At 47.4% G+C, this 18,601-nt stretch overlaps 1 protein-coding gene across 1 annotated transcript in view; it reads right to left on the bottom strand.

The window, feature by feature from the left end:
* PRR5L (proline rich 5 like) overlaps positions 1 to 18,601 on the bottom strand; it is a 47,544-nt gene that overhangs the window by 11,756 nt on the left and 17,187 nt on the right. The window contains exons 3-4 of the mRNA XM_044681855.1: positions 18,137 to 18,185; positions 7,922 to 8,074 (exon numbers count right to left, since the gene is read on the bottom strand). Coding sequence (XP_044537790.1) covers positions 7,922 to 8,074; positions 18,137 to 18,185 — 202 coding nt within the window. The remainder of the gene's footprint in view (positions 1 to 7,921; positions 8,075 to 18,136; positions 18,186 to 18,601) is intronic.

The following is an 18,601-nucleotide window of genomic DNA, read 5'->3' as shown; positions in this document are numbered from 1 at the left end:
CCAGGTACAGCACTAAGTCTAGAGACATGGACACAAATGAAACCATCCCTACCCTCAGGGAGCTCACATAGCATGGGGGGAAAGAGTAAAGGACTCTCCATCTGAATACTGGTCTGTCTTTCTATCTGTCTGTATATCCATCCATCAGTCTGTCTATCTGGCTATATATCCATCCACCAGTCTGTCTATCTGTCTGTATATCCATCCATCAATCTGTCTGTACATCCATCAGTCTGTCTATCTGTCTGTATATCCATCCATCAGTCAATATATCCACTCATTCATCCATCTATTCATCTCTCTGCATCTATTCATCTAAGTATCCTTCTCTCTCTCTCTCTCTCTCTCTCTCTCTCTCTCTCTCTCTCTCTCTCTCCCTCTCTTCCTCTCTATCCATCCATGCATGCATCCATCCATCCATCTATTCATTTCCCTGCATCCATTCATCTAAGTATTCTTCTCTCTCCCTCTCTTTTTCTCTCCTTCCCTCTCACTCCCTGTCTCTCTCCATCCATCTACTTACCTACCTGTCTATCTACCTGCTGTCTGTCTGTCTATCCATCCATCCATCTACCTACCTGTCTATCTATCTACCTGTCTTGTCTATCTGTCTGCTGACCTCTCTCTCTCTCTCTCTCTATTGATCTCTTTGATGTTGTTTAGTCATTTCAGTCATGCCCAACTCTTGGTGCCCTCATCTGGAGTTTTCTTGGCAAAGACACAGGAGTGGTTTGCCATTTCCTTCTCTGGCACGTCGCTGGAGGAAGACCTTTGAATGGTCCATGGGCATCCCTTCCAGTCTTTATAGCTCTCATTATGGACATGGGATGGACCAAAATAAGTCACTTAGGTACAGGTGGCTCAACTTTTCTTTGGCAAGGCAGTGTACAATAGTGGATAGATCTAAGTGAGGGAGACCTGAGTTCAAATCCCAACTGATGTCTATTCACTAGCTGTGTGGTCCTGGACTAGTCATTTCCATCTTTTTTCCATCTGCAAAATGGGGATGATAACAGCAATTCAATGTATGTCTCTGCGTCTCCCCATTTGCTCATCTATTAAAAGGAAGTGAGACCTACTTGTGGCCCAGAAGTAACCTCACAGAGATGACAGATAACAGGAGGTAATGCATGCAAAGCCCCTGGCAGCTCTCCATGTTTGGATTGTTGACATACCATTCATGTAACCATGACACGGGCCCTTAGTAGAAGGGTCTGTTATAAAGTTTTCAGTCTTGGTTACTTGTTTTGTTGTTTGGTCATTTTCATCACATCTTGGTGATCCCATTTGGAGTTTTCTTGGCAGAAATCCTGGAGAGATTTGCCATTTCCTTCTCCACCTTTTACAGATGAGGAAACGGAGGCAAACAGAGGAAGGACTTGCCATGGCTAGAAAATGTCTGAGGCTAAGGTGACTCTAGGCCCAGGGCTCTCTCCACATAGCCTTGGAGGTTCCTTGAGTCATCATCAAATTTTCAAACAGGCTTCCCTCCACAGACACACATCTGCATTCTACATCTGCAAATACATAAACTGTGAAATCTGCAAAATGACTTAGAGGAAGGGAGGAAGGAACAAGCTTTTATTAAGTACCTACTGTATACAAAGCACTGTGCTAAGCTCTTTACAAATATTATCTCATTGGGCCCAAGACATTTACCGGGGACAATCTTTCTTTTCCAAACGAAGATTCTCTCTCTCTCTCTCTCTTTTAAAAAAACCTTCACTTTCCATTTTAGAATCCATACTGTATATTGGTTACAGGGCCGAAGAGCAGTAAGGGCTAGGCAATGGGGGTTAAGTGACTTGTCCAGGGTCACACAGTTAGGAAGTGCCCGAGGCCACACTGGAACCCAGGTCCTCTTCTTTTCCTCTCAATCCACTGAGCCACCAAGCTGCTGTAGTATAGAGAGGGGGTCATATAGTTTTTTCAAGCTTTGGCTGAGTTCAGAAGCAGTTAGGGGTTTGGAATCTTGAGGGAAAATTCAGTTGGTTTGGGTCTCCCATGGAGGAAGGTTGTCTGATCAGCTGAGCTGCCTCCTTACCTATCTGTAGAATTGAAATTTAGCCTAGCTTTGAAATATTTATTTAAGAAATTGTTATTTTGGATAAACCCTTTAAATCTTCCTTCCTTATATTATTTCCTACCTTCCCTCCCATACCTTATATGTCTGTGGAGTTAATAAGGAGAGTAATTAAAGAGGAGTTCAAATTCGTGAAGGGTTAGCTATAATTGACAATATTAGATATAAAGAAACTAGTCAGTCATCATTTATTCCCTTTAGATATCAAGAGCACTTTGTAAGCTTGAGTTAAAGGCTGGTCCTTACTCAGACTCCATCTCTGCCTCCCTTCCCCCACCTGAGGTTCCTGAGACAACTGTTAGGGCTTCCTCAATCCATTTTCCTGACAAATCATCCTTTAAAGATAATAAACCCTTTTGTGTTTTAACAGACCTATTAGTATAATTTGTCAGTTAGTTATTAAGTGAGGGAAGAAGAGGGAAAGAACCAACATACTCTGGCCTTGCAAGGAAGCCGGTATCCATCTTGGAGGAAGGTGTAACTTCAAAACAAGTCCCTTCCTGTGAAATTAACTAAACCCTGTTTGTTAATTTCAGTTTAGTCTATTTCCCTCAGCCTGTGTTTGAGTCTGAGTCCTGGTCTATAAGCCTTGCTGTATTTGCCTGTTAGATTAATTCTCCCTCTCCCTGAAGATCTTATTCCTTCAGTGTTAAACTCCTGACTTCAGCCCTATTATATCCTGAATCTCCTTATCCCAGCCTACCTGTAATCTAGATTTACTATCTTAACAAATCCCTGATAACCTCCTTTCAAAATTCCCTTGTACCACACACCTTTCCTCAAATTATCCCCATTACACTGCTCCCCAGTTTCTCTCTTTAAATAGTATAAGACAGGCCAAGATGGAGGAGAAGGTACATGGATCACTATGATTTCTACCCATTTTCAGGATGAGGAGGAGCGCCAGCACACACCAGTGCTTACAGACAAAGAAGAGCAGAGGACCCTGGTCACAGTTCTAAGGAGACTGCTTGGGGTTATTCATGGACTGCAGCACAGGCCAGGAGAATATTAAACACCCCTCTCCTTATATCGTACCACCTTGGAAGAACTGAAAACAGATAGATCTACAGTGCCAGCTCTGAAGACAACTGCAAAAAGAACCTAAAACTTGGAACAGTGCTCCTTTCGACAAGGTTTCAGAGTCAAACTTGAATAGTTTTTAAATGAAAAGAAAAGAAAAAGGCTGGAATAAGAGCAAAGAATAACAACCAAAAAAACAAAAACAAAAACAAAACAAAAAAACAGCATAGAAAGTTATTTTGGTGACCAGGAAGACCAACATACAAACTCAGAAGAAGACAATAAATACTGCTGTATCCAAAACCTCTAAAGAAAATGGGAATTACTCTCATGTCCAAAAAGAATTAATGAAAGACCTCAAAAAGGATTATAAAAATCTAATAAGAGATAAAAGAAAAATTGGGAAAAGAAATGAGAGTGATACAAGAAAATCATGAAAAAAGTCAATTTGGTAAAGGAGGCACAAAAAAATACTGAAGAAATTCATATTTAAAAAAAAAAACAGAATAGGCCAATGGGTAAAAGAGGCACAAAAAAATCCAACGAAGAAAAGAATTTCTTAAAGGGAAGAATTGGCTAAATGGAAAAAAGATATACAAAAATGCATCAAAGAGAAAACCTTCTCAAATGACCCTATAGAAAAGAAATTGGCCCTATAGAAAAGGAGGTACAAAAGTTCACTCTCAAGAAAATCATGCCTTAAAAATTCAAATTGGGTAAATGAAAGGTAACAACTCCATGAGACATCAAGAAACAATCAAGCTGGGGGCAGCTGGGTAGCTCATTGGTTTGGGAGCCAGGCCTAGAGATGGGAGGTCCTAGGTTCAAATCTGGCCTCAGATACTTCCCAGCTGTGTGACCCTGGGCAAGTCACTTAACCCCCACTGCTTACCCTTACCACTCTTCTGCCTTGAAGACAGTACACAGTATTGATTCCAAGACAGAAGGTAAGGGTCTAAAAAACAAAACACACACACAATCAAACAAAGTCAAAAGAATGAAAAAATGGAGGAAAATGTGAAATATCGCATTGGAAAAACTACTGATGTGGAAAATAAATCCAGGAAAAATAACTTAAGAATTACTGGACTACCTGAAAGCCGTGATTAAAAAAAAAAAAAAAAAAAGCTTAGACATCATCTTTCAAGAAATTATCAAGGAAAACTGCCTCAATATTTTAAAAGGGGGGGGAAGGGGGAAATAGAAATGGAAAGAATCCACCAATCACCTCCTGAAAGAGGATAACTCCTAGTAATATTGTAGCCAAATTTCAAAACTCTCAGGTCAAGGAGAAATAATGTAAGCAGCCAAAAAGAAACAATTTAAATATCATGGAACCACAGTCAGGATAGCACAAGTCTTAGTAGCTTCTACATTAAAGGATCCAAGGGCCTGGATATTCTAGACCAGCAAGGACTTCGATAACCATGAATCATTTACCCAGCAAAACTAAGCATAATCCTTCAGGGGGAAAATTGTGTATTCAATGAAACTGAGAACTTTCAGAGTTTCCTGATGAAAAGACCAGAGCTGACTGGAAAATCTGACCCTCAAATACAAAACTTAAGAGAAATGTAAAAAGGTAAACAGGAAAGAGAAATCAAAAGACATTCAATAAGGTTAAACTATTTACATCCCTATGTGGGAAGATGATTCTTGTCACTCCAAGACCTTTGTCATTACTTGGGCAATTAGAAGCCATATACATAGGCAGAGGGTGAGGGTGTGAGTTGAATGTGATGGGATGGTATAAAAATTTAAATCAAATTAAGGCATGAGTAAGAGGAATGCATTGGGAGGAAGGGAAGGGGAAAATAGAATGGGGTAAATTGTGGCACACAAAAGAGGCTCGGAAGAGGGTGGAGGGGAAGGAAGATGGGGGAGGTGGGGAGAGGAACACAAGAACTATACATCAGAATTGACTCAATGAGGGAAAAACATTCACAATCAATTGATCTAGCTTACCCTACAGGAAAGATAAGAGAAGGGGGTGGGACTGATAAAAAATGAAGACAAATAGAGGGAGGTGGAGGTCAGAAATTAAACAGGGGAGGAAATAGGATGGAAAGTAACACCCAGTAACCATGGTACAAAAAAACTTTGTACAAGTCTCTCTAATAAAGGCCTCATTTCTCAAATACATGGAGAAATCCGTGCCTATATAAGAAGAGAAGTCATTCCCCAGTGGATAAATGGTCAAAGAATAGGAACCAGCATTTCTCAGACTAAGTAATTAAAGTTCTCTATAATCATACCAAAAAAAAAAAGTTCTATATCATTATTAGAGAACTAATTAATTAGAGAAATGCAAATTAAAACAACTCTGAGGTTCCACCCTACACCTATCCGATTGGCTAGTATACCAGAAAAGGAAAATAACAGACCCTGGAGGGGATGTGGGAAAGCTGGGACATGGATTCAGAATTCATGGTTGGAGGAGTCGTGAACAAAGAATGTGGTCCCGCGCCCAAAGGCTTAGCAATACCATTACTAGGTCTGTATTCCAAAGGGATGAAGAACTAAGAGGAGAAGGACCAACGTACAAAAATGGCTTAAAGTGGCTCTTTTTTTAGGGGGGAGGGGGCACAGAGAGCTGGAAAGGGAGGGGACACCCATCGAGGGGGGCTATAGCGTATGACCGAAATGGAATACTTCTGTGCTGTAAGAAATGACAAGCTGGAGGAGCTCGGGAGAGCCTGGAAAGCCTGAACTGAAGCGGAGTGAAGCAGGCAGGACCAGAACATTGTTCGGTGCTGTTCTCAGCAGGACAACAATCTAAAACTGTCCCAAAGGACTCATGATGAACACCGTCTGCTTCCAAAGAGAAAGAACTGGGTCTGAATCCAGATGAAAGCCATTTTTTCCCCACTTTCTTAATGTTTTTCTGTTGGAGTTTCCTTCCACAAAAGGATTAATATGGAAAAATGTTTTACATGATTACCCACGTAAAATCTTTATGAGATTGCTTACCATCTCAAGAGGGGTGGAGGGCCGGGAAGGAGGGAGGGAGAGAATTCAACACTCGATAGTCTTTGAAAACTGCTGGAAAATGTTTTTACATGTAATTGGGGGAAAATAAAACAAAATTTAATTTTAAAAACAGCATAAAAGCAATTGTAAAAATCATGGAAATGACTCTTCTTTATTAGGATGCACTGAAATTTGTATTTTGAGGACAAAGGAAAGGAGGGCTGCTTGGGTAGCTCTGGGCACCAAGAAAAAATAAATGCATGCATTCTGCCCCTTTTTGAATATCCTGTAACTGATTTTCCAGGTTTTGGGTGAACTCTCCAGGTCTCCAGCTCCTGCTTTTCTCCCTCTCTGGTACCTGTCCTAGGGCTACGCCTGCCCAGTACGTGCTCTTTGTAATGATAAATTGACATAACACCTTCTCAAGAGAGCAGAGACAAAAGCAGGTCTCTGAAACACAGATCCAGGCCCAAGCAGGAAGGGTGCCTGGCAGTTTGGAGGAAGAGGGAAGAAAAGCAACGAGTACACTGAAATGGGAGCTTTCTTTTCTTCATCCCCATTTCTCCTTCCTGAACCCATCAGGCACGGTGACAGAGACTGGGAGCTCTTTCGGGCAGCTGGCAGCAGTGAAGAGAGTCTTAGACCCAAATCAGAAAGACCCGAGTTCAAATCCAGCCCCAGATACTTACTCGCTGTGTGACCCTAGGCAAATCGCTTAACTTCTCTATGCCTCAGGTTCCTCGTTTGTAAAATATGGGTAAATCATCTATCTCAGAGTTATTGTGAGGACCACATAAGATAATATTTGAAACAGTGCTTAGCACATAGCAGGAGCTATCTAAATGCTCTATTTCCTTTGCATGCCCCCCGGCCCTTCAAATAACACTCCATATGTGGCTGCCTGTCTATTCTGAGGGGCAACCCTGATGGCTCCAAGAAGAAGGGGCTCTGGAGCATTGAGGTGGTACAATGGATAGAGAACCTGCCTGGAGTCAGAAGGACCTGGACTCAAATCTGACTTTGGACATTTCCTGGCTGTATGACCCTGAGCAAGTCATTTACACTTAATTTCAATTTCCTGTCTTTGGTCACTCTTCTACCTTAAAACTGATACTAAGCAATGATACTAAGCAATTGGAATTGCTTGTTGGCTACTGGGGGGTGGGAGGGTGGGAGGGGGAGGAGAAGAGGGGAGGAAAAGAACATGAATCATGTAACCATGGAAAAACACTCTAAATTAATTAATTAAATAAAAATTTTCAAATTAAAAAAAAAAAAAGAACTGAAAAGAAAAAGAAGGGGCTCTTTTGGCTCATGATCAAACTTCATCGTTGTTCATTCATTTCAGTTGTGCCTGACTCTTCATGGCCCCATTTCAGGTTTTCTTGGGAAAGATACTGGAGTGGTTGGCCATTTCCTTCTCCAGCTCATTTTACAAATGAGGAAACTGAGGCAACCAGGTCAAGTGACTTGTCCAAGGTCACACAGCTAGTGAGCATCTGAGGCTGGATTTGAACTCACAAAGATGAGTCTTCCTGACTAGATCCAGTTCTCTACCTGCTGTGCCACCTAACTGCCCTGATTAATGCCAACACCCCCCCACACACACAACAAAAGACATTCCTTCTATCCACAGGAAGGCAACCTGGATTAGAACCCAGAGTATAGTGGAACATCCACCCTTTAACCTGTAATCTGGATATCATCAAAGAAGAACAACATATGTCCCTGGGGAGAACCAGAGAAACCACCCTCACCCCTTCTAACAACAACAATAAGACACCCCTGATAAAACCTCCTGTCCATCTGTTTGGCCCTGGCAGGAGCAGCAGAGCCCAGTCTGACTCGGCTGGAGTCCAGAGTCCTGCTCCCAGGGGCCAAAGGGATCCTGAGCAGCTGACCCAACGTCCACCCCCCTCCAGAAGGCCCCTCATACTCACCTTCACACAGGTGAACCTTCTCTTCCACAAACAGCAGCCCTTTAGCAAGAAGTTGGTTCTGCCAAGAGAGGAGAAAAAACAGAAGTGATGACTATTTCAGAGAATAGCCAAGAGCCCAGAAAAGATCTCAGTGTGGAATTAAATAGCAGACAGTTGGCTCTGAGTGTTCCCAGCACCCACGTCCGAAGTACTCGATCCCTCCCAGGAGAAAAAAGATAAAGGATTCTCGAAGTTGAGAAAATGGACTGAGGGGGATTATGGGTTTGAAACACTGCATCTGAGTCAGACACCTGGGATGAGTCGTTTATTCACTGTTCCATGACAACTTGCTATACAGGATAGACATAACCAGAAATGAAGAAGAGATAAAAAATAAATGACACCAATAAAAATTAATATACCCTCCTGCAGGGTCCACAGCTCAGACAGGTCAGCCTTTTCCTTACACATAGGAAGGGTCAACATCTTCCCCCCATATCACTTCAGATTTCAAATCACATTTCTCTTCTCACCTGGGAGTGTGTTTTTATGTTATCTTCCCCCATTAGAATGTAAGCTCCTTGAGGACAGGAACTGTCTTGTTTATCTATATTCCTAGTGCTTAGATTAACGCTTGATACACAGTAAACGTTTCAGAAAGGATTCATATGTATCTTCCTATTCACCCTCTATCTAACCATCCATCTACCTACCTATCTATTCATCTACCATCTACTCACCTACCTCTACCTATCTACCCACCATTTTCCTACCATCTATATACCTGCCATCTACCTATCTACCATCTATCTACCTATCCATCTACCTACCATCTTTCTACCAACCATCTATCCATCCACCATCTACCTCCCTATCTACTTATCTACCTCTATCCATCTACCCACCATTTATCTACCATCTATATAATTACCATCTATCCATCCACCATCTACCTCCCTATCTACTCATCTACCATCAATCCATCTACTAATCTATCTACCTATCCATCTACCATCTATCTCCCTATCTACTCATCTACCATCTACCTCTATCCATCTACCCACCATTTATCTACCATCTATATAATTACCATCTATCCATCCACCATCTACCTCCCTATCTACTCATCTACCATCAATCCATCTACTAATCTATCTACCTATCCATCTACCATCTATCTCCCTATCTACTCATCTACCATCTACCTCTATCCATCTACCCACCATTTATCTACCATCTATATAATTACCATCTATCCATCCACCATCTACCTCCCTATCTACTCATCTACCATCAATCCATCTACTAATCTATCTACCTATCCATCTACCATCTATCTCCCTATCTACTCATCTACCATCTACCTCTATCCATCTACCCACCATTTATCTACCATCTATATAATTACCATCTATCCATCCACCATCTATCTCCCTATCTACTCATCTACCTCTATCCATCTACCCACCATTTATCTACCAACTATATAATTACCATCTATCCATCCACCATCTATCTACCTATCTACTCATCTACCATCAATCCATCTACTAATCTATCTACCTATCCATCTACCATCTATCTCCCTATCTACTCATCTACCATTTACCTCTATCCATCTACCCACCATTTATCTACCATCTATATAATTACCATCTATCCATCCACCATCTATCTACCTATCTACTCATCTAACATCAATCCATCTACTCATCTACCTATCCATTTACCTGCCATCTATCTCCCTCTATCCATCCATTTACCCATCCACCCATTTCTCTATCCATCCATAATCTTCCTTCCATTTAGATGTCTTTTGTCCCCACAAAGAATAAAGAGGATTCAGTACCAAATGGGAATTTCCTTTCCCAGATAGAAGTATCCATTATCCAAGAGGGTATGAGAGCCTCATTAAGAAGCTACTGGTAGGGGGAGCTGGGTGGCTAAGTGAATTGAGATCTAGGTCTAGAGATGGGAGAACCCAAGTTCAAATCTGGCCTTAGATACTTCCTAGCCATGTGACCCTGCACAAGTCACTTAACCCCGTTGCTTAGCCCTTACCACTTTTCGGCCATGGAGTCCATACACAGTATTGATTCTGTAGGAGTCCAGGCATATGTTAATCTTGGTATTATTTTAGGGGTGCTCAAAAAGCTGACTCTTCTGGTATTTCTTAGGATTGGTTTCTATAACCTTGAGTTAAATTGAACCTTAACCTTGTCAAATCCCTAGTCCTTCCCTAAGGCTACACTCCGAAGACTGGTCAGTTATCTCAGTCTCCTTATTTTACCAATAACAATCAATTAATCTCTGTATCAAACAAACTCAGATGCCTCGGGCCACATGAACTCCTCATCCAGGCCTTAGTTGTACCTATTGTCTTAGAATCGGCAGAATGTACCTCATGAATCACCTCATAATATGTATATCTCAGACCACGTGTCTAATGACCATTTTCCCTTCCCCCTGTACTGTTTTAACCCCAATAAAAACACCAATGTGTCGGCTAAGGGTTAAGCTCTTCACCCTCAGAGCTTCATTCCAGTGAAGCTGTATCCCACCACAGCTAACTCGCTGTCTGACTACTTCATGTCGGAACTTTCTTTGTCTTTGCATCTTTCTTCTTGCCTTAAGCTCTCTTTCCCTTAGACCAGTGGTTCCCTACCGCCCCCTTTCCAGAAAAAATATTACTTAGCCCCCTGGAAATTAATTTTTTAAATTTTAATAGCAATTAATAGGAAGGATAAATGCACCTGTGGCCATCACTGCTCCCCTTGATCGCTGCAGCACCCACCAGGGGGGCGGTGGCGCCCACTTTGGGAATCACTAATCACTGCCTTAGACTTTTTTTTTTTTAAACCCTTAACTTCTATGTATTGGCTCCTTGGTAGAAGAGTGGTAAGGGTGGGCAATGGGGGTCAAGTGACTTGCCCAGGGTCACACAGCTGGGAAGTGTCTGAGGCCAGCTTTGAACCCAGGACCTCCCGTCTCTAGGCCTGACTCTCAATCCACTGAGCTCCCCAGCTGCCCCTCTGCCTTAGGCTTTAACATGTCACCCATTTTTCTCTCAGTCCCTGGTCCCCCTTTCTGAGTGTTTTACCTACTAGGAACTTTTGTGTGGCTGCTGGTCAGCTTCTAAGATGGGAGGTGAGGTTTTTTTTTTTAAAGTAAAAAATAAAAAGAATTTCCAAGCCGATATAGGTAACAATAAATAACTCATTCCATTAAAATGAATTATTCCTATCCAAAAGCATGGTTTGGGATAATTCTAAAATGTGGGGGTTTTGATACCGAATGGAGGGTAAGAGGCCTGGAAAGGGTTGGGCGCCCCTCATTCAGCAGAACTATTAGGAAGGAAGATTCACCACCTCCTATTTCAGTAGAGAGTTCGGAAGGTTTACAAAGAACTTTTCTTATCGCAGTTCCATAAAGGTCAGGTGGGAGGACAAGGGAGTTGTTTTAGACAAGAAAACTGGAGTCCGGGGAAGTCAGATGACTTGCTCAAAGTCCTCCGGCTAATATCGGTCAGGATTTCTGTGTGGAGCACCCCAAATATCTCAGGTAATTGGGGGGAAGGCAGCATAGATCAAACAAAACTCCGAGGCTCGCATTCCCCGGGTCACTCTGGATAAATGGGGGACAGATACACCGAGGCCGCTTAGGGAGGGAGAGGGAAGGCCGGGGTCCGAGCAGGGACAGACTGGGGAACACTTTTCTAGGAAGGGGGGCCATCAAAAACCAAACCTGGCACTGTGTCAGTGAAAGAAACTCAGGTTTGAACCCTGGCACAAGCGCTCAGTCCCTGAGGGAGGCTGGGTAAGTCACTTATGTGTACCCCATAAAATAAAAGGGAGGAACGGCATGGATTCAATGACCTCTACGGTACCCCCACGTCCCACACTGTGCCCTGCACGCAGTAGGCACCGAATAAATAAATATCTGCTAGACTGGACTCGGATTGCCAAAAGGAAGGAAGGGCTCTCCGGCCACGCGGGAGGCCAGCCCCAAGGCCCCTCTTCGTCCGCACTCGTTCTCAAGGACCCCTGCTCTCGTCTCGCTCTTCCCTGGCTCCCCTGGCCCGCAGCTTTGGGCAACAGAAGCCCGAGTCATTATAATTATCATTTATAAGAGCTAAATTATATAAGAGCTGAACTTGGCCCCAGAGAAGACGGGGAAAGCGCCCAACTCTCCCCGCCTGGGTGACTCGAGACCACCCTTTGTCTCCTGGGCCAGAGACTTTGAGACCCTTCGGGCTCTAAAGCCACGAGCGGATCCAGCCTCCCTCCTTTCAATGGAGAGGCAGGGAGTATGGCGGACGCTGGCCTCCTTTTACTTTCTTAGTATCAATGATTAATTAATAATGTCAACTATTAATTAATACCGTGTATTCATTCCAAGGCGGAAGAGTGGGAAGGGCTAGGCCATGGGGGTGAAGTGACTTGCCCAGGGTCACCCAGCTAGGAAGTGGATTTAGAACCCAGGAGCTCCCTCTCCAGGCCTGGCTCCCCCCAACATATTCATTTTGAGTAAAGAAAATAATGGACCAAAAAACAATGTTAAGAGTCTAAAAATGAGTGACTTGGGGACCCTCCAGGCAAATCCCTCAGTCCTCTCCTCAGTTTCACAGGAGGTACCCGGGCCAAATCCTCTCCCCCAGACTCGCCTCCCCCGGCCGGTCCCCTCTTTTATTCAGATCCTTGCCAAGTCCTGGCTGGAGAAGGGACAGACGCCAAGAAAGGCTCCGAGGGATGACGCTGGACAGGCGGCTGCCAAGGGTGGAAGACGATGCTGGAGCTCGCCGTGCTCCCTGCTGTGGGACCCTGGCCGAGTCCCTCACTGCCTCCTGCGCCGGGGAAATCCAGACCCCCAGAGACCCTCCCTCACAGGGCTGCCGGGCTGTGCCGGGAGATGCTAATGCAGAGGGAGCTTTGCAAGCTTTCACAACGTCGCCTGGATGTCGGATATTATTACTTAGTTTCATAGAGAAGCCTCGCCAGGCCACTCTGGCCATCCTCAGCCTGCTCCCCATTGATTTTATCCACATCATTTACACTGAAATTGTTGGGTGGTTCAGTGGCTAGAGAGGAGGTCCTAGGTTCAAATCTGACCTCAGACACTTCCCATCCGGGTGACCCTGGGCAAATCACTTCACCCCCATGGCCTCGCCCTTCCTGCTCTTCAGCCTTGGAACCAACACACAGTATTCATTCTAAGATGGAAGGTGAGGGTTAAAAAAATAAAATTAAGTCAAGAGTTAAGTGCCCCAAGCATCTCATTTTAGGAGGGTCCACAGAGAGGCTTCCAGAGCCTCCGGTGTGATCACCACGCACACAGATCACCACCCCTGCGGCCCTCTTCATCGGGGCGATTCTGGCCCACGAATCCCCAACTGAGGAGGCTGCCAGGCCCATCCCCAAAGCACAAAGCTTCAGCAGACGGACCGAAGATTGCTGGCCTTGGCTTGAAGACTTCCAGAAAGGGGGAGCCCCATCCTTTCTGGATGCTTCCCACTGTGGGAAATCTTTCCTTATATTAAACTCTAATTTGCCTATTTGTGACTTTTACCCACACCTCCCAGTTCTGTCCTGGGGAGCCAAGGGGAATGAAGGAAAGAATGAATGAATGAATGAATGAATGAATGAATGAATGAATGAATGAATGAATGAGAAAGCATTTAATTGCCTGCTAGTCCTTTGGAAGCTTTCATTCTTTTTCTCTTTTTTTTAGCCCTTCCCTTCTGTCTTAGAATCAACACTGAGGAAGGGCTAGAACGTGGGAGTTAAGTGACTTGCCTACGGCTACCCAACTGGGAAATGTCTGAGGTCAGATTTGAACCCAGGACTTCCCGTCTCGGGGCCCCTTTATTCTATCTTAACCTCATCCCTGAAGCGGTCTTCCTTCTCGCTTCCAGTGACCCCGATTCCCAAAACGCTTCTGATCTTTTTTCATTGCAGACTCCTCGTGGGATCCTCGGTCCACTAGGAAGGCAAAGCTAGATCTTTTTTAGTGATGAGGAGGAGGAGGAGGTGGGACAGCCGGCCTGCTGCGATTCTTTCCAATAGGAACAGGAAATGGGGGGGAAATCAGTGCTGCCAACCGACCCACAACCTCCCGGCAATCTCCGCTAGCCGAATTTCTCTTCTTCCTAAGCAGCTTTTAGTCTGTGACTTAAAACCAAAGCTGAGAACGAGGCAAAAATTCTGTTCCACGGAAGTGTTTTAACGTTCGGCGGTCAGAAAAACAAGCCCCCCAAAGCAGAAGCGGCCCTCCGAGTCCTAATAACGAGGAAGCCGAGAGTCGGCGGAAAGCTGGGGAGACCGTTTGTCCCTCCGGATCTCGGGGCCCTTCGCCATCCGAGAAGCTAATGACCGAAACGGTGGAAAACCTCCGCGTGGCTCATGGGGCGGTGCGAGGCCTCGGAGGGCCCGATGGCTGGAGCTGGAGCTGGGGATCAAGTGACCCTCCTAGGCCGGGGCCGGGGAAAAGCTCCTTTTTCTTTTCAGCTTCCATTTGAGTCCCCGGAGTGGCCGCCGAAGCTCTGCCGGCACAGATTTTCTTCCCCCTTTTCTCTCTGCAGGCCGGCCCTCCCCGGGTCAGGCCTTTCTGGGAAATCAGACTCGGCTCTGTGATCTTCGGGGGCTCGGCACCCCCGCCGGCCCCACCCCTTTCATGAGCCTTCAGGAGCGACACCAAAGTCCCCTCCTCTAACCTCAGCCACTCGAGCAGGGCTCCTGCAGGCTCTCGGGGTGAACCGAGCCCCGGCCGCTGGCTTCTCTGCTTAGACGCCCAGGCCGAGGGGCGGCTGCCGACGGGCTCGGGCCTCCCCGCCTCCTCCTGGCCCGTTCTCGGTCCCGAGGGCCCCTGGGGGCTCTGGCTGCCCTGCCCAGGCTGGAATGGAGGCAGAGGCTCGGAGGAGACGCCACACTCATTTCCAGCTCTTGTAGCCCTCGTGCCCGCGGCCTCGAGGACCAAATCCAGAGTCGTCCTGGGCATCCCCTGGCCCGGCACTCCCTAGCTGGCCTCCCTGCCCATAGCTCTCTTCCTTGCCGTCTACAGTCTGGCCTCCCTCGTCTCAACCACGACTCTGAGCTCGCCTCCCTTCTCCATGGGTCTGGGCATCCCTAGTGAGTGTCCTTCGATGCCGGCTCTTCGGCTGGGCCCTCCCGAAGGCCTTCCTGACCCTGCTGACTCGGAGCCAGCCCAAACCCCAAATGACTTTGTATGGCGTTAAAAAACAACAAGCCCTTCCCTTCTGCTTTCTTTTTATCCCTTCACTTCCATCTTCTAATCAGTTCTTCTAACTCCAGAAGAGTGGAAAGGGCCAGGCAACTGGGGTTAAGTGACTGGCCCAGGGTCGCCCCAGCCAGGAAGGGACCCCATTTGACTCCCCATTTCTAGGCCCGGCTCTCGATCCACAGAGCCTCCTGGCTACCCCCCGAGGGTACAAGACTGGCGCCAGAGACGGAGCGTCCTGGGTTCAATGGGGCCTCTTCGTGGGGTCCCTTCACCCCCATGGCTGAGCCCTTCCCGCTCTTCTGCCTGGGTAACGATGCTCAGGGTCGATTCTGGAGGCTTTCAAAGCAGCTAAATGGGGGCCATGTTTGAATTGACGAAGGAATGTTTGATCCTGTTTTATTTCTCCTCAGACCCAACTTAGTCTTCAGCCAAGACTAAAGGTGGGGAGTGGAGGATGGCTTGGGGGGGCCCTGCTCCTGCCCCCCACCCCCTCAGCCCTGCCCGGCCCGGCCCCAGGGCCCAGACACGACACCTGGCATGAGAGCTGTGCTTAGGGCCTACAGAACAGAATCACGGCCCGGGCTTCTTTCCGAAGCAGCGCCCTCGTAGAGCCGGGGCAGCCCCTTCCTTCTCGTCTCCCTCCTGAGCCCCGGCTCCTCGGGGCAACCACAGAGCCCTTTTCTGTGGGGGGGGGGGCTCTGGCCCCCGCGGCCCCCACGGGGGAGAAGAGAGGCCGAGAGCCTCGGAGCAGCGCCCGTGAGGATGAGTCAAGGGCAGACGAAATGATTCAGCGCTGACTAATTCTCCCTCCGTGGCCGGAGCTGCCTTTGGAGCAGGCCGCAGGCACAAAGCCTGACTCAATTCTCGGTTTCTGTGGCTCGACGGCCTTTCCCCAGACAACGGCATTCTCCCTTCTGACTCGGGCCAGGCAGTAAGAACGCGACGTGCCCAGAGGCCTCCCTTCCTAGCAAGCAGGCCTTTTGCTTAGAAATATTAAAAAACAAAAAAACTTTTTACTTGGAAATCAAGAAAAAAAAAATCCCCAAGTTGCTTTTTCTTTGTGAGAAACCCTCGAGGCCTTTGAAAGGCCTCTTCTAAAGGGAGGCCTTTGTAGGTAAAGAGGAAGGCTGGGTGGGGGGCTGGGATTGGGACCCCCGGCGGGGCGGAATATTCACTCGGATGAAGGGGCAGCACAAAGAAGGGTTTCAGAAGCGTCCAGGCCAATCCCCGCCATTCTACGGGAGAGAAACCACCGTGTCCTGTGTTGTGTACCCACAAACCATTTAGGTCACATTCTAGCATCCCTGCTGCCCCATCTTTTACACCTGCCACCTCGGGGGTACGGAGCGGGGCTGGAATGGAACCCAAGGCCTGATATCAGGCTTCAGCTCCGGAACGCTTCCCCCTCTTCCCTCCTGCTTCTACATTTATCACAGGAGGGGGAGAGCCATCATTCCCACCAACCCCATTAACGGATTAACAATTGCCTCCCTCTAAAAAAGCCCCAAACCAGGAGATCACGGTCTTCCCTCCACAGAGAACATGCCCAAAGCCATCCGCAGAACACGCCCCTGGAAAAAATAACTTTATGGCTGCCGTCTTGGTATCCCCCAGCGTTCTCAGCGTATCCTTACTCCATCTCCCCTTTATAGCAAAGAACACAAAATAGGGTGAAAAGAAGCTCTCCAGAGCAGCCAAGACGCCAAAACCTCGCGGACGTTTGGGGTGATCTGGGACCCCCACGGCCCTCCTCCTGGCATTCCGCTTGGGGCAGCCTCTGAGGCGCAGCCGGCCCGAGATGGCTGCAGAGAACGGGGCGTCCCCTCTAAGCACTGCTGGGCTTTTCCTGTCCACTAAAAGAGAAGAATTCTCCCCCGAGAGCCTCCTCTCCCATCCCACCCAGGGCCACTCGCCCGAGGGGGTCTCAAGGCTGGCCAACGGAGCCGAGGAGAAGCACGGAAGTGGCCAAGGAGAGGCTCTGGGGTCGGAGGACCGGCCTGGACAAGTCTGAGTGGACCCAAGGTCAGAGGAGTTTTTTTTAAATCATTTAACTTCAGAAAACTTATGTGGAAATTTACTCTATGTAATTGGTAAAATAAAATATCTTTACCATTAAAAAAAATCACTTGAGGTAGTGGAAAGATATTGTGGTTGGAAGGTCAGTGGATGGAGAGCTGGGCCTCGAGAGAGGGAGTTCAGATCTGGCCTCACACACCCTTGTGACCTGTGTGACCCTGGACAAGTCACCTCACCCCCAGTGTCCGGCCCCTACCCCTCTTCTGTCCTGGAATCGATGCTTATTTTAGGCCCTGTAGTCACCCTCTACTAGCTGAAGGATGCCAGCCAGGTGACGCCATCTCACCTAAAAAGTTCCTGCTCCTGCTGAGTGCTTTACACTCACTCAAATCTGAAGGGAAGTGCAGAGCCTGCCTGGTTAAATGCTTTCCATTTTACAGATGGGGAAACTGAGGGGGCAGGTAGAGCGGATACCTAGAGAAACAGTGGCAGGTGCTGGCTGTTTCTTTCTTTTTGAACCCCACCTTCTGTCTTAGAAAGGACATTGCGTGTCGGTTCCGAGGCAGAAGAGCGGCCAGGGCTAAGCCGTGGGGGTTCAGTGACTTGCCCAGGGTCACACAGCAAGGCAGTATCTGAGGTCACATTTGCACCCAGGACCTCTGGTCTCCAGGCCTGGCTCTCTAGCCATGGAGCCGCCCAGTGGCTCCTTATTCATCGGTTCCTCTTCAGTCCCAGCACGGTGTCTGAGCTCCTCAGGGGGCTGGTGCCCCTCAGACCTCTGGGAGCCCCGAGCAGAGAAGAAGGGCATGGGGTGCCTCAACCCACCCGCCCTAGGACACCCCAATCTCTCGCACTCAGCTCCCGGGCCATCTGGTCTGCGTCCTCTTACCTGGAAGTAGTCTGTGATGAAGGATCCCAGCTCGCTCTTCAGCAGCCGCCTAGGAGAAAGCCAACAGACACTCAGCGAATCAGGCTGGCACACGCAGGGCCTGCTGGGAGAGGGTTGGGACAGGGAGCGCCTGGCACAGAAGAGACAAGCCCTCGCCTCAGGCTGCCCATCTGCCACGGGACCTTGGGGCAGAAGACCCCCGGCCCACCTAGCTCCCTCCACCTAGGCACCCTCACAGCCGAGGACCCAGGTCCACCACAGCGGGCAGGCCAGGGTAACCCACAGGGCAGCCATCTCCAGCCACCTGCAGCTCTCTGGGGCTGCCACACACACCGTCCCTCTCTGAGCTGTACTATATGCCCCAGGAAGGATAGAAGGAGGGAGGGAAGGAAGGAAGGAAGGAAGGAAAGAAGGAAGGAAGGAAGGAAGGAAGGAAGGAAGGAAGGAAGGAAGGAAGGAAGGAAG

This window comes from Gracilinanus agilis, chromosome 6 (assembly GCF_016433145.1).
Source record: "Gracilinanus agilis isolate LMUSP501 chromosome 6, AgileGrace, whole genome shotgun sequence".
Lineage (NCBI taxonomy): Eukaryota > Metazoa > Chordata > Mammalia > Didelphimorphia > Didelphidae > Gracilinanus > Gracilinanus agilis.
The sequence above is the reverse complement of the archived record's forward strand: the minus strand, read 5'-3'. Positions and strand labels throughout refer to the sequence as shown.